This window comes from Cetorhinus maximus, chromosome 19 (assembly GCF_964194155.1).
Source record: "Cetorhinus maximus chromosome 19, sCetMax3.hap1.1, whole genome shotgun sequence".
NCBI classification, from domain to species: Eukaryota; Metazoa; Chordata; class Chondrichthyes; order Lamniformes; family Cetorhinidae; genus Cetorhinus; species Cetorhinus maximus.
Window position 1 is genome coordinate 36,113,012 of NC_135897.1, and position 14,330 is coordinate 36,127,341.

The 14,330-nt window shown below is 40.0% G+C and overlaps 1 protein-coding gene across 4 annotated transcripts in view; it reads left to right on the forward strand.

Moving 5' to 3' along the window:
* acsl3a (acyl-CoA synthetase long chain family member 3a) overlaps positions 1-14,330 on the forward strand; it is a 103,979-nt gene that overhangs the window by 12,925 nt on the left and 76,724 nt on the right. For 2 of the 4 annotated variants that reach the window (XM_078563712.1, XM_078563713.1), the window contains exon 3: positions 7,704-7,757. The exons of the other annotated variants lie outside the window; for them this stretch is intronic. In XM_078563712.1, coding sequence (XP_078419838.1) covers positions 7,704-7,757 — 54 coding nt within the window. The remainder of the gene's footprint in view (positions 1-7,703; positions 7,758-14,330) is intronic. 4 annotated transcript variants of the gene reach the window in all.

Genomic DNA, 14,330 nt, shown 5'->3' on the forward strand with positions numbered 1-14,330 from the left:
ACTAAGTTGATGTGTTTGAGGCTAGAGAAGATGGAGAGGTCCACGAATAAACAGACTTGGATATGAGAGTGATGTTCAGGTCTAGGATGGACTTGGAAAATACATATCAAGTACAAAAGAGGAAGCCAAACTTTTTGAAGGCAGTTTGGCGGCAACACCCTTAACCATTTTTGTTTTCACTTTCCCTCTGGTTTAACAGTTTGAATACAAAAGAATACCAAACCTGCATTGATCAGATTGTGCAATACCAGACTGCAATGAAGATGTTACTTGCCCCTTGGGGAAAGGAAGATGGATAGGATTTAGTATTTAGACTCCTGATTCCTGTCAAATATCTTGGCATTTTCAATCCCATGTTGTGGCTACTGTGAAGATAGACACCCCAGATTCTTATGGAGGCGAAGATTATTTGTTTTTGTTCTGCATAACTTACTGAAGCAAGCGTATGTATAGCGATAGTTTGTATTGTTCCCTATACATGAACCCTTTCCTTCCCTCCTTGTTTCTGCTCATCACTTTTGAAGGCACTGATCTAACTCCACTTGTGAATAAGGTATTCATGTTGGAACATGGTTTATTGAACTCTGGTATCTCATCCAAGTGTGATCCTAGAAATTGAGTGCCAGCAGGTAATTTAACTGTGAAAGGTAGCACAATTGAGCAATCCTACCCTGAGTCAATCTGTGTAGTTCCCTGTAGGGATGACATGATAGTGATCAAATGCAGAAAACATGGCTGTTTTTTCCCATCTGTAACCCAGAATTACTGAAACCAATTGTAGTGTCTCCCACTTTTATCTTGTTTGAAAATCATTAACTCTGGGAGCAAACTGAGGTGTTTTTGATCTGTATGATTTGGTGCTTTAACCCACAGAATTTGTTGGGATTGAGGGACAGCTGAACAACTGTTATGTGCCTTTTTCCCCCAGCAAACATGGATCAGTGCCTTTATCCACTAAATCCAAGAAGAACATTCACTTAAAAAATAAGTTCTGTGATTTTGTGGGCTTTGCTTTGTGAAATGCTTTTGTGTTTGGTGGAGTTTGCCCCTGTAGGCTGACAATTGGTTAACTACTTATTTTTACCATATTTTGTAACATTTAAAGGAACCGAGTTAACACTTTTTGATCCATTCAGTGCAAGGCATCTGGAGTAAGGGGAAGGTCCCATGTTTGAGATCGGGACATGTAAGCCAACATAACCTAAATCCTCTGTCAATTCATGCATGCATTTTAGCTGATGGCTCAGGCCCAGCCAATTGCTTCAATCTTCCCTTTTTTCTCTCTTGCATATTTTAAGTTATTTTCTCCTGTTTGCTTCCCTTCTTGCTGTCTAGTCATGCTACCTATTTTGTACTCTCCACCTAGATACATTGTCTCTCCCATCCCAACCCCAATTCACCAATTCTTCTGCTTTCTTTCTTCAGTCTCTCACAACTACCCTTTGTGCATTTCTTGGCTTTCTTCAAAGAGTCTATTAAGGCATCAATTGCTGCTTCCTTATAAACTGCAACTACCTCTATGAACCCTTCCAACTCACAGTGCCGATTGGCTAATCTCTCAAACTTCATTGACTCATTCATCTGATCCACCACTGGATCCTTGGACTGTACCAGCAGACCTCTAATCATAGCCCCTTTCTGCATTATGCTCTGGCATGTCCATCACTCCTGAGCAAGGCATTTGCCAACCATGATCTTATTGTAGATGATTGCGTATTATTTAAATGGTGAGAGATTGTAGAACTCTGAGATGCAGAGGGATCTAGATGTCCTACTGCATGTATCGCAAAAGGCTAGTATGCAGGTACAGCTAGTAATTAGGAAAGCTAATAGAATGTAATCATTTATTGTGAGAGGAATTGAATTCAGAAGAAGGGAGGTTAGGCTTCGGTTATACAGGGCATTGGTGAGACCACATCTGGAGTACTGTGTACAGTATTGGTCTCCTTATTTAAGGAAGGATGTAAATGCGTTGGAAGCAGTTCAGAGAAGGTTTACTAAACTAATACCTGGGTTGGGTGGGTTATCTTATAAAGAAAGTTGACAGGCTAGACTTGTATCTGCTGGAGTTTAGAAGAGTAAGAGGTGACTTGATTGAAACCTTTGAGACCCTGAGGAGTCTTGACAGGTTGGATGTTGGGAGGATGTTTCCTCTTATGGGAGAATCTAGTACTAGGAGCCACTGCTTAGGAATAAGGGGTCGCCCATTTAGGACAGAGACAAGGAGAATTTTTTTCTGAGAATTGAGAGACTTTGGAACTCTCTTCCTCAAAAGGTGGTGAAAGCAGGGCCTTTGGAATTTTAAGGCGGAGTTAGATAGATTCTTGATAAGCAAGGATGTGAAAGGTTATTGGGGGTAGGCGGGAGCGTGAAGTTGAGGTTACAATTGAATCAGCCATGATCTTATTGAATGGCGGAGTAGGCTCAAAGGACTGAGTGGCCTACTCCTGCTTCTAATTCGCATGTTCGAATGTATGTCTGTATGATTGAGTTTACACCCTGGCTTTGAATGAAACTTGACTTGCACCATTCCCCCTTACTGAAGCCTCCTGCCAGATCCTAATTTTTACCACCTGCCCTGTGTAAATTGCCATGGTGATGTGGTCGTTATCACCAAATCACACCTTGGCTTCCTACTCCTCTACCAATGTCTCTTCCTTTGAACATCTCACCTTATTCTATCCTCCTTACCTTTCCTTTAAAATCCTCATTGTCATAACCCTCCAGTCTCACCCCAAGTTTCTTACTGTTATCCTTGTCCTTTTCCTCTCCCAGCCTTTGGTCAGAGCCATCATCAATTATTTCAGTCTTTATCTCAGCTCCCCTTAGCCCTCTCTCTTCTGTATTCATCGACCTCCTGTCATCCCTTAATCTCTTCCTCCATTTAACTCTCCTACCCATAATCACAGGCTCACCCTCGACCTTGCCATTTCCTTTGGCTTCTCTGTTCCCATTGTCTCCTATTGCAGAGATGGGCCATCTCAGTACACTTAACATTTGCTGCTGAAACCAGTGCATTGTAACCTGCAGACTAGACCTCTTCAGTGCTTCCCTAGTCAGCCTCCGTTCTCTGTGAACTTCAACAAATCCAGACTTTGTCTGTATCCTACCTTGCACCAAGTCCCATTCACCCTTCACCCCTCTCCTTGCTGATCAATCAGGAGTTCCAGTGCCTCAATTTCTTAAATTTAAAATTCTCATCCTTACATTTTAATCCCTTCTTTGCTTTCCTTCTCTCTCTTTCCCTATCTGTGAAACCACCTCCAGCCCTACAGCTGACGCATTCCTTTCCACCACCAACTTCTCCATTCCCATGACTCTGGCCTCTTATGCATCACATCCTTCTTTTGCCCTCTTATCGGTGGCCGTTACCTTCAGCATCCTGAGCCCTAGACTCTGGAATTCATTCCTTAAATCCCTCCATCTCCCGCTATTTATCCTTAAAACACAAACCTCTTTGATCAAGTTTTTGATCACATATTCTAATATGCCTTTCTTTAACTTGTCTTTTTGTCTGATGATGCCTCTTTTTGACATTTGCTACCTTTAAAGTTGCCAAATAAATGTAAGGTGTTACTGATGGATTAGTGCTGTTGGCATTTGGGCTTTCATCATGCTTATTTTCACACAATGAACAAAGATAGCCACTGGAACTTTTTCATTTTGAGTTGATCACCTGATTTTGCCAATATATATTAATTTTCCATCTCACTCCATTCACCTAGAGACTTTTGTTAAATGTTTCAGTAGTGCCAAATTATCTCTGACTTGGGTCTACGTCCAGCTCAAGAACTTTGTCAATTCTAGGTCACGCAATGACCAAGCAAGTTATGTGTTGGTGATTAGTATTTACTCACCTGGGGCAATGGAGTTGTTAATGATAACAGTTCCAGTGAATCACTTTTAAAGGTGCAGGAATATTAGAATTTCCTGCAAGCTTTGAATGAAAAATGATCAAGCCTTTGAGCTGGCATGAGAATAGGCCTTCTTGTCCTTGTCCAACCACCGTGAATTTGTTGCTGCAATGATGCCCTAAGCATGCCTTCTTGCTCAAGGAAGATTGAGTGTATATTCTGTCTTTGCTGTGAGAGTATGATGATAGTTACTCTGGTGTCAGATGTCTAATCCTGTTTTCATAAAACGCTGCCTTGCTTACCCATGCCAATTGTCCCCACCCCTGAAAACCTGCAGAGGCACATTGGGATGATTTGTTGTCTGGACATGTTACTCTGTATGAATGATCTCATAACAAGAGCTACAATTTACAAGCTGTATAAATATGAATTGCAAGTGGTTTAGTTGTCAGTTTGGTTCTGGTATAATAGAAAAGTTCTGTTTTCTGTGAAATACCTCAATGAACAAGGAAGCACAAGGTGTGAAATAGTTATTGTATAAAAACAATTTTGCTATTACAACATTGACCTTGATGAAGAGAGTAGGGAACTTTACCATTTAAAATGACAAGAGGAGGCCATATATCCCATCACATCTGTTAAAGCAACAAAAATAATTCCACTGTCCTGTTGTCTCACCTCATAACCCTCTATCTTAGTCTGATTCAAAATAGTTCTTCCATTTTTGTGTGAACCTGGAGACTGAATCCTAGTGAACTGTTCAACTGGAAGCATCACAGTCAAGTCGACCAATTCCTGTGTCCATATTGGGTTTCTTTGCACCTGTTTCGTTTTGCAGCCTGGGCTGCAATGACGCCAACTGCAGCATCCACATGCCCTGGCTGCATACCAGCGCATGCCCAAGAACAAAGCATCTACATCGGTAAAATCAGTAGCACAACATGTGGAACATTTTTCAAGTCTTTGGTAGAAGACAAAACTATTTATTTCTATTTTTATAGAAATTTTGGTCTGAAAAGCTTCTTGAGTTCTAGAGTATTCTATTGTCTAAGGAAATTCCATTAGAACAAAGGCCATTCAAAGAAAATTGGCATGACAAATATTTTAAAAGCCATGATCTTTTACTGTCAGAATATTTGTGCTTTGGAAGAATTTGGGTTTGCTAGATCAGAGTCTGGAATCCACACTGGTTTTATAATTCTCTGAGCTCCAAAAGGACCACTTCCTCAACTATAATATGGATTACTCTTTGTATAAAGAACAAAGAAAAAGGAAGATTTACTAGTCCTTAATCTTGAATTGTGAACCTCATGTAACATGCTCTTGTTTCCTGGACCTGGGTTCTGGATTTATCTTGATAATCCTGTCTCTGATTTTATAAAATTAATGTAATACACCAGGGCCATGCGGTCTAGTGAATTTATTTTCTTTTCATTTCCATGCTCGTATTAGACACCTTTTCAATGATCCAGTACCATTCTTTTGAAATTGAGCCTCAGGATCAATTGTCAAACTGTTGGGTACTCATAGCAAAAAAAAAGTATAATTGTTATGATCTGCGTGAGGAAATTGTGAACCAAAATAAACAAATTTACTGAAAGATCCCCAAGTAAAGAAATTACCGACAAGATTTTACTTTTTGTAACTTCAACATGAATCAGAATCAATGTAAATTAAACATTAATTAACAGCCAAATTACAGTCGGTATGAACTATAAATTACACATGGGAATATCAGATACAATAAAAAAAATCTCATAATTACAAGGATTTGCATCACTCCCTGCACAAACGTGGCACCAAGTGCAATCTCAGTCTTTCCAACTCTGTCTCCGGTATATAGGATCTCTCATTTCTCTCACTTGGTGGATTTGGCCCTCGGGCTGCTTGCACCAGCAGCCTTATTCCATCTGAGGTCCCCAGATACGGTTGACACTGACAAGGCGCATGTTGATGAATACTCTGTCACTCAACGCACGTTATTCCTGATGGTGTAGCTTTCCAGAGTTCCTTTTCGGCTAATCTACCAATACCCAATTCACGATCCGTGCCTTTTATACAAACTTAGCTCTTTCACATGCCTGAGCTATTCGCACCGCTTTCAGGATTCAGTCCCTTTCTAGCTTGCTCAAACATCAATTCCCTAAGAGCTTCTGGAATTCTATTTTTCTTCTTACTGCCAAACAGAAAATTGACCTTTTTTGTCAAGAGCTTTACTCCTCACACAAATTCAGTGTTTATTTTTCCATCTCTGTCTGCTTTCTCTTTATGTCTGCATCTGTGTGTTAATCGCCTTCTGCCTCCAAGCTCCCCTTCGTGTCTTGCAGCTCTTCTTTGTGTCTGCTTGTGACATGGCTTACTTATACATATCGTAACCTCCTTCCTGTTGGTAGTGCTTCCGGGTCAATGGTTACAAGTTCACATGGACTGGTATTTATTATCCAAAAAAATTACAGTTGATCCTTTTACAATTGATGCAAACTTTTAAAAAGCCCTCTTTATTCTTAAGAACAATTACAGACTCCCCAAGCAATTTAAAATAATTTTCCTTACTATTACTGCTTCTGAGTCAAAGGCCAACACATCATCCTTTTTCCCATTGCTTTCTGAGTTCAAAGAGGTGTAGGAGGAGATGGCAAAGAGGGACCTGAAAGAAGGGATAAAAGAACATTTTGTTTTTAAATCATAATTTGACCACTGTGGTTCTCTACCATGTGTAATCTGCTACCTGCAAAATGAATCCACTGCCACAGAGGGTGGCTTTTGGTACTGTGGAAGAAATTATTTCATTTTATTTTTAAATTGGTGCTCTGTTTTCTCAAGGTGTTGTAGACCTTAAATTATAGTTAACTTGCCTTCAACATTTTCAATAACTCGTTCCTTTCATATTTGAATATTTTTTTGTTACAGTTTTATCTTAAATTAGTAACCTTGACAATATTTCTTATACAAAAATAATTCAGTTAATCCAAATGGTACAATTTAATCATAAGTAGCTCTGGCCAAAGTTATGACCCAAAAAAACATTGAGTTACTGAGAAAATTAAATGGAAGAATTTTGGGGGGGTACATTATTTTCTGTTTTGCTATGTTTGCCCACTTCATCTTACTGCAGTGAGCAGGATTTCTCTGCATAAGGGTCGGAGCTGACTTATTCCAGAGCATGCTCGCTGGTGCTTTGTAATCATTTGCTACAAAGTGTGAGAAAGTAATTGGTATAATTCTTCCCAGGTCTCTAACTCTATGCTACATGGGAGAATGTAGAATTCAGTCACCAAAAGCATTTTTTAGCAATTTGTGACTGATTCCACTGATGCTTTAACATGTTGCAACCCTAAACAGTTTAATATTCATTTACCACTATCAATCTATCTTAATATTACGCAATTATTCTGGACAGAGGGTCACGATTGAAAAAGTACTTTTTAAAAAATGAGTATTTTTCCCCCAAAGAAAAAATAGCCAAGCCTAGAACATGAAAAATGACCTTCAAGGACAAATGCAAATTTGACAAAAAATATATATGATATATTTTGTTTCCCCATGTGCATTTCCACATTGTTAGTTTGGTACTATTGCTGCCAAGTGCCTGAATATGGCTATTATATAGGACTCATCTTAAGAGGGAGAGGTAGTCCCAGTTCTGATGTAATCACTTTGAGACAAAATGCATTACACAGTGGGCGAACATCAATTAATAAAGTTTAGTGTTATTAGTTCAATAGTATATTTAGATATTTTGAAATGAGACAGGTACAGTTTAGTAGAAGAAAGTAAAAATAAATTTCCTGTCCTGCAGGACAGGTACTTCTTTCTTTTACCACTGTTTTCTGACCCTTCACATTATAGAATTCTTCAGATGAGACAGCGAAGGAAGAAGACAAGCTCATAGTGGCAGAGAAAGTAAGTTCTATCCAAAACAAACCATTAGAATATTCTAGGTATTTCTTAAACTAGGTTAAGTAGTGATCTCAGGTAATCTGTACAGCACAGTGCAGGTGTAAGTATAGCATGAGGAATAAATTTGTTCCATAATATATTTGCTTGCTTAATTTAGTCAGATGTCACGCATGAGTCCTGATTTCTGCACTCTCTGCTTGAAGTGTTATATTTGAACATAATTTCCCCCAGAACTAGTTTAACACTATATAGATATGCAGCTTATCTCTTTAGATTTGTCACTAACTCCTAATGAGATTGTAGGCTTATCAATAATAGAGCCATGCTTGCTTTCAGTTGTCCATGTGGCATGTCAGAGAAGATCTTTGCCAATATTGAATGTAAGGGGTATAAGTAAAAACCGTGAGTTATTAAGTACAATATTCATTATTTTACCATTTTTCATATGATCTTTGTTAAAAAAAATCCTTTTAATTTTCTCCACTGTTGCCCTAAAGGCAAAGATTAGCACTGAGTCCTCTTTACTAGTGGGTTAAACTATATTGTAGACATGAGTGATATGTAAATTCTTTCTAAGTTTAGTTAAGCTAATTGCGGTTGCTGAGGTTTAAACATTTCTTTTAGTATCTCTACTGATAACCCTGGTGAAAATTATCCCAAATACATATTTTTTCTTCTTTAGCTGATTAATGGGTGCATATTGGAAAATGCCCTGGATTTTGCAATGGTAACGATGACAAAACTGTCGTCCGCATTAACCATCATTACTTCACTGAAACTGACCACAACTTCTGGAGTCTACACTTGCTCAGAATAATGCAAAAATTGTGGTCAGTGATACTATCCTTTTCCAGAGGGCGTGCTTTTGAGGTACCCCCAGATCTGAAATTGATAGGAAATTTTATGAATTGATGAGAAGTCCTATTATTACTCTGTTTATTTTGCTGAAAAGCCCTTGAAAAAGTTGCATCTTATTGAGTAAGGTGGAATTGGGTTTTAATGGCTTACCAACTTCATAATTATTGTTAAACACAGTCATTTGCTTTGAAAAACACTGTTATATTTGTAGAATATCAAATTTCTCCATAATAGAAATATTTTTTTAAAGTTTGTTTGTTTTAGCTTGTCTTAGTCCAATCATAATCATTTATTTTGCTATCTGACTTTAAATTGAGAGTGAAGAATATTAAGTGTTTTTAACTTCCTGGTTTGCTGTGCATGGATACTTCAATGTGATTGGCTGCATACATGCTTTTTGACATTACTGCTGCTGCATGCCATGACATCCTCTTGACTTGGTGCCAGATCTAAACACCCATTGGAAATAAGGGAAGCTGCGTCACTGAGAGCACTAGGTCTTTGTGGGCAGTTTTCTTCAAAGTTAGTGGCTAGCGCCATTGATTACGTTGCTGCTGACTGCAAAATCCAGATCAATTATGAAACAGGAAAGGAAGTGTCCTTGTCAGTGCAATTAGATCTAAAATATACCGTGGTTGGTACTTTTGTGTTCCTACTCTCAAGGACTGTACACAGAATGGTTAGGAATTGTGCTCAAGATTTCCCATACTGAGAGTCTCCATCATTCCAAGGGAGGGAAATGGCAACATAAAACTGCACATCTGCACTGAAGGAGATAAAACTTAAGGAGAACTCTACTCCCTTCCTTCTCTCTCCCAGAATCCCCAGACAAGTTGTTGCATAGTATTTTGCTCACCAACCAATAATTTATCTCTTGTACACTTATCTATTGGCAGAACGAGGGGCCTTGGTTGGAAGAGAGCTAGCAGTAATGTACCTGCCTCTGTCTCAATTCTGTCACCCTTTGGAATAGTGTGGGGAAATTTAAGAGATCACTTTACATTACTTCAGTTTGTTTTAAAATGGATTGTTGAATTAATTGAAAATCACCGGCTCCCCGATGATACAAACTGCATACTGGTGCTGTATCTTGGACCAGTCCACTTTCTAATTTATTTCCAGTGGCCTAGAACTACCCAGCATAAAGTAAATGGAATGTTTTTGATAATCCCTTTTTAGTAATATAACTTCCAGATTTCCAAACATGTGAACAATGCTTTCAGTCAAGAATTGAGAACTAATCTGATAAATAAGACCACACTGCAGGCTTAGCCTTACAGATACTTAAATCACATGCAAACCCTTTTAAGTAATGGAGTAATGACAGCAAATCCTGCATTGCATCACAATGCTGACTGAGCTTAGGGTAAAGCAGTCTTCATAATCACATTTTGGAACAAAAATGGCATTGTTATAATTTTCACTGAGCTACCAATGTTGAAATTCTGCATAGTACCATTTATTTCCAAGATTCAATATTTCCCTCTGTTAGTTTTTTGTTCTCTGTGATAAATAGGGTAGAATGATAACCTTTTTGCTTCTGTCTACCTCTTTTTTTACTGCAGTGAGTGCAGTGATGCTGGGATGGCTTATATCTGATTTTTGCCAACTTCTTTCTCTTTCTCCCTCCACTGCTCAACTGAATGGGAGCTCACTGTGTAAAGGTCTGATGGCATAAACTCTCTCCAATCTCTGGTGCTGTATGTTGATATTTCAAGCCATCACAGCCATTACTTGTAGGTGGTCAACAGGACTTTAAACTAGAAAGTGGGGGGGGGGGAGGGAAGGGTAAAACTCCAAGAAGTATGACTAATGGGAAACAAAGCAGCAGGTTAGCGTGTAGGGGGGTGGATTCAACTTCATGGAAAATTATGAAAAAACTGAAAAGAAAGGAGAGCCCAGGGGAGGCTATTAAAGTCTCCAGAACACAAAATAGGACAGAGTGTTTGGAAAGGGCTAGGAATCTAACTTCAAGCACATCAGATAAAGGGATGACAATGAGAAAGGGGACGGGAAATACAGGACTGAAGGTGTTGTATCTGAATGCACGCAGTATACGAAATAAGGTAAATGAGCTTGTGGCGCAGATTGAAATTGGCAGGTATGATGTGGTGGGCATTACGGAGACATGGCTGCAAGGGGACCAGGACTGGGAGCTAAATATCCAAGGATATACATCCTATCGAAAAGATAGGCAGGTTGGCAGAGTGGGTGGGGTTGCTTTGTTAGTAAGAATTGAAATTAAATCGATAGCAAGAAATAATGTAGGGTCAGATGATGTAGAATCTGTGTGGGTAGAGTTGAGGAACCGCAAAGGTAAAAAAACCATAATGGGAGTTATGTACAGGCCTCCGAACAGTAGTCAGGATGTGGGGCACAAGATACACCAGGAGATAGAAAAGGCGTGTAAGAAAGGCAAGGTTACAGTGATCATGGGGGATTTCAATATGCAGGTAGACTGGGAAAATCAGGTTGGTAGTGGATCCCAAGAAAAGGAATTTGTGGAATGTCTACAAGATGGCTTTTTGGAGCAGCTTGTGGTGGAGCCCACTAGGGAACAGGCAATTCTAGATTTAGTGATGTGTAATGAGGCAGATTTGATAAGGGAGCTTAAGGTGAAGGAACCCTTAGGAGGAAATTACCATAATATGATAGAATTTACCCTGCAATTTGAAAGGAAAAAGCTGGAATCAGATGTAACGGTATTACAGTTGAATAAAGGCAACTACAGAGGCATGAGGGAGGAGCTGGCCAGAATTGACTGGGAGATGAGCCTAGCAGGAAAGACAGGGGAACAGCAATGGCAGGAGTTTCTGGGAGTAATTTGGGAGACACAGCAAAAATTCATCCCTAGGAAGAAGAAGCATACTAAAGGGAGGACGAGGCAACCATGGCTGATAAAGGAAGTCAGGGACAGCATAAAAGCTAAGGAGAAAGCATACAATGCGGCAAAGAGCAGTGGGAAACAAGGGGATTGGGAAGCCTACAAAGACCAACAGAGGACAACTAAAAAAGAAATAAGGAGGGAGAAGATTAAATATGAGGGTAAACTAGCCAGTAATATAAAAGAAGATTGCAAGAGTTTTTTTAGATATATAAAGGGTAAGAGAGAGGCAAAAGTGGACATTCGGCCACTGGAAAATGAAGCTGGAGAAGTAGTAGTGGGGAACAAAGAAATGGTGGAGGAACTGAATAGGTACTTTGCGTCAGTCTTCACAGTGGAAGACATGAGTGACATCCTCAAAGTTCAAGAGAGTTGGGGGGCAGAGGTGAGTATGGTGGCCATTACCAAGGAGAAGGTGCTAGGAAAACTGAAAGGTCTGAAGGTGGATAAATCACCTGGACCAGATGGATTACACCCCAGAGTTCTGAAGGAGATAGTTGAAGAGATAGTGGAGGCATTAGTGGCGATCTTTCAGGAATCACTGGAGTCAGGGAGGGTCCCAGAGGACTGGAAAATCGCTAATGTAACCCCCCCTGTTTAAGAAGGGAGTGAGACAAAAGACAGGAAATTACAGGCCGATTAGCCTGACCTCGGTCGTTGGTAAGATTTGAGAGTCCATTATTAGGGATGAGTTTTCAGAATACTTGGAAGTGCATGGTAAAATCAGGCAAAGTCAGCATGGTTTCATCAAGCGGAGGTCATGCCTGACAAATCTTTTAGAATTCTTTGAGGAGGTAACGAGTAGGTTAGACAAAGGACAGCCAATGGACGTTATCTACTTGGACTTCCAGAAGGCCTTTGAGAAGGTGCCGCACAGGAGCCTGCTCAGTAAGATAAGAGCCCATGGTGTTAGAGGCAAAGTACTAGCATGGATAGAAGATTGGCTGTCTGGCAGGAGACAGAGAGTGGGGATAAGGGGGGTCCTTCTCAGGATGGCGGCCGGTGACTAGTGGTGTTCCGCAGGGGTCAGTGTTAGGACCACAACTTTTCACTTTATACATTAATGATCTAGATGAAGGAACTGAGGGCATCTTGGCTAAGTTTGCAGATGATACAAAGATAGGTGGAGGGACAGGTAGTATTGAGGAGGCGGGGAGGCTGCAGAAGGATTTGGACAGGTTAGGAGAATGGGCAAAGAAGTGGCAGATGGAATATAACGTGGGGAAGTGTGAGGTCATGCACTTTGGTAGGAAGAATAGAGGCATAGACTATTTTCTAAATGGGGAAAGAATTCAGAATTCTGGAGTGCAAAGGGACTTGGGAGTCCTAGTCCAGGATTCTCTTAAGGTTAACTTGCAGGTTGAGTCGGTAGTTAGGAAGGCAAATGCAATGTTGGCATTTATTTCAAGAGGACTAGAATATAAAAGCAGGGATGTGCTGCTGAGGCTTTATAAGGCTCTAGTCAGACCACATTTAGAATATTGTGAGCAATTTTGGGCCCCGTATCTCAGGAAGGATGTGCTGGCCCTGGAGAGGGTCCAGAGGAGGTTCACCAGAATGATCCCAGGAATGAAAGGCTTAACATTTGAGGAACGTTTGAGGACTCTGGGTCTATACTCGATGGAGTTTAGAAGGATGAGGGGGGATCTGATTGAAACTTACAGAATACTGAAAGGCCTGGATAGAGTGGACGTAGGGAAGATGTTTCCATTAGTAGGAGAGACTAGGACCCGAGGGCACAGCCTCAGAGTAAAGGGAAGACCTCTTAGAACAGAGATGAGGAGAAACTTCTTTAGCCAGAGAGTGGTGAATCTATGGAATTCATTGCCACAGAAGGCTGTGGAGGCCAGGTCATTGAGTGTATTTAAGAGCGAGATAGATAGGTTCTTGATTGGTAAGGGGATCAAAGATTACGGGGAGAAAGCGGGAGAATGGGGTTGAGAAACCTATCAGCCATGATTGAATGGCGGAGCAGACTCAATGGGCCAAATGGCCTAATTTCTGCTCCTATGTCTTATGGTCTTATGGTTTGTAATATTATAAACTGCTTCCTTAAAGGGTTATGGCTACAACTTCTTTCTGTATCTCAAGTGGAAAAGATTTGGACTGGATTAATGTAGTGAGGTAATGAATGAATAAGTGTTCTTTAACTTCAATAGAGTAAAATCCAATCTTTAAATGGGGTAACTAAGCAAGTCGTAAACATTTTTCAGAACAACTTTTCTGGCTTCAAGCCAGGAAGCAGAGAGTGGGGGATAAAAGTGATGTGGCAGAAGGTGGGAAGTGTGTTCTACAAGGATCAGTGCTGGGACCACTTGTTCACAATGTGTCAACAGTTTTAGACTTTGGAATCAAAAACACAATTTCTAAATTTGCATATGATACCAAACTAGGGGAAGTAGCCAATACTGAGGAAGACTACAACAAATTGCAAAAAGTTATCAACTAACTTTCAGAATGGGCATATAATTGGCCAATTAAAGTTCAATATAGATAAATACGAAATAGTACATTTAGCAAGAAAAATGAGAAGGTTGCATATTACTTAGAAAAGAGGAATCAAAATGTGGTGGCAGAGCAATGGCATCTGAGAGTACTAATACAGGTTAATAAGGCCATGAAAAAGTAAAACATTCATTAGGGTTTATTTTTAGTGGGATAGAATGGAAAAGTAAAGATGGTGTTCTAAGCTTGAATCAAACCTTGGTCAGACCACATCTGAATTACTGAGTACAGTTCCGGTCATCAGATAATATAAAGAAAGAGAGAGCCATAGGGGAGGCTGCAAAAAAAAAGATAAGTACACCAGGAGTGTAGGGGTATATCTTTCAGGA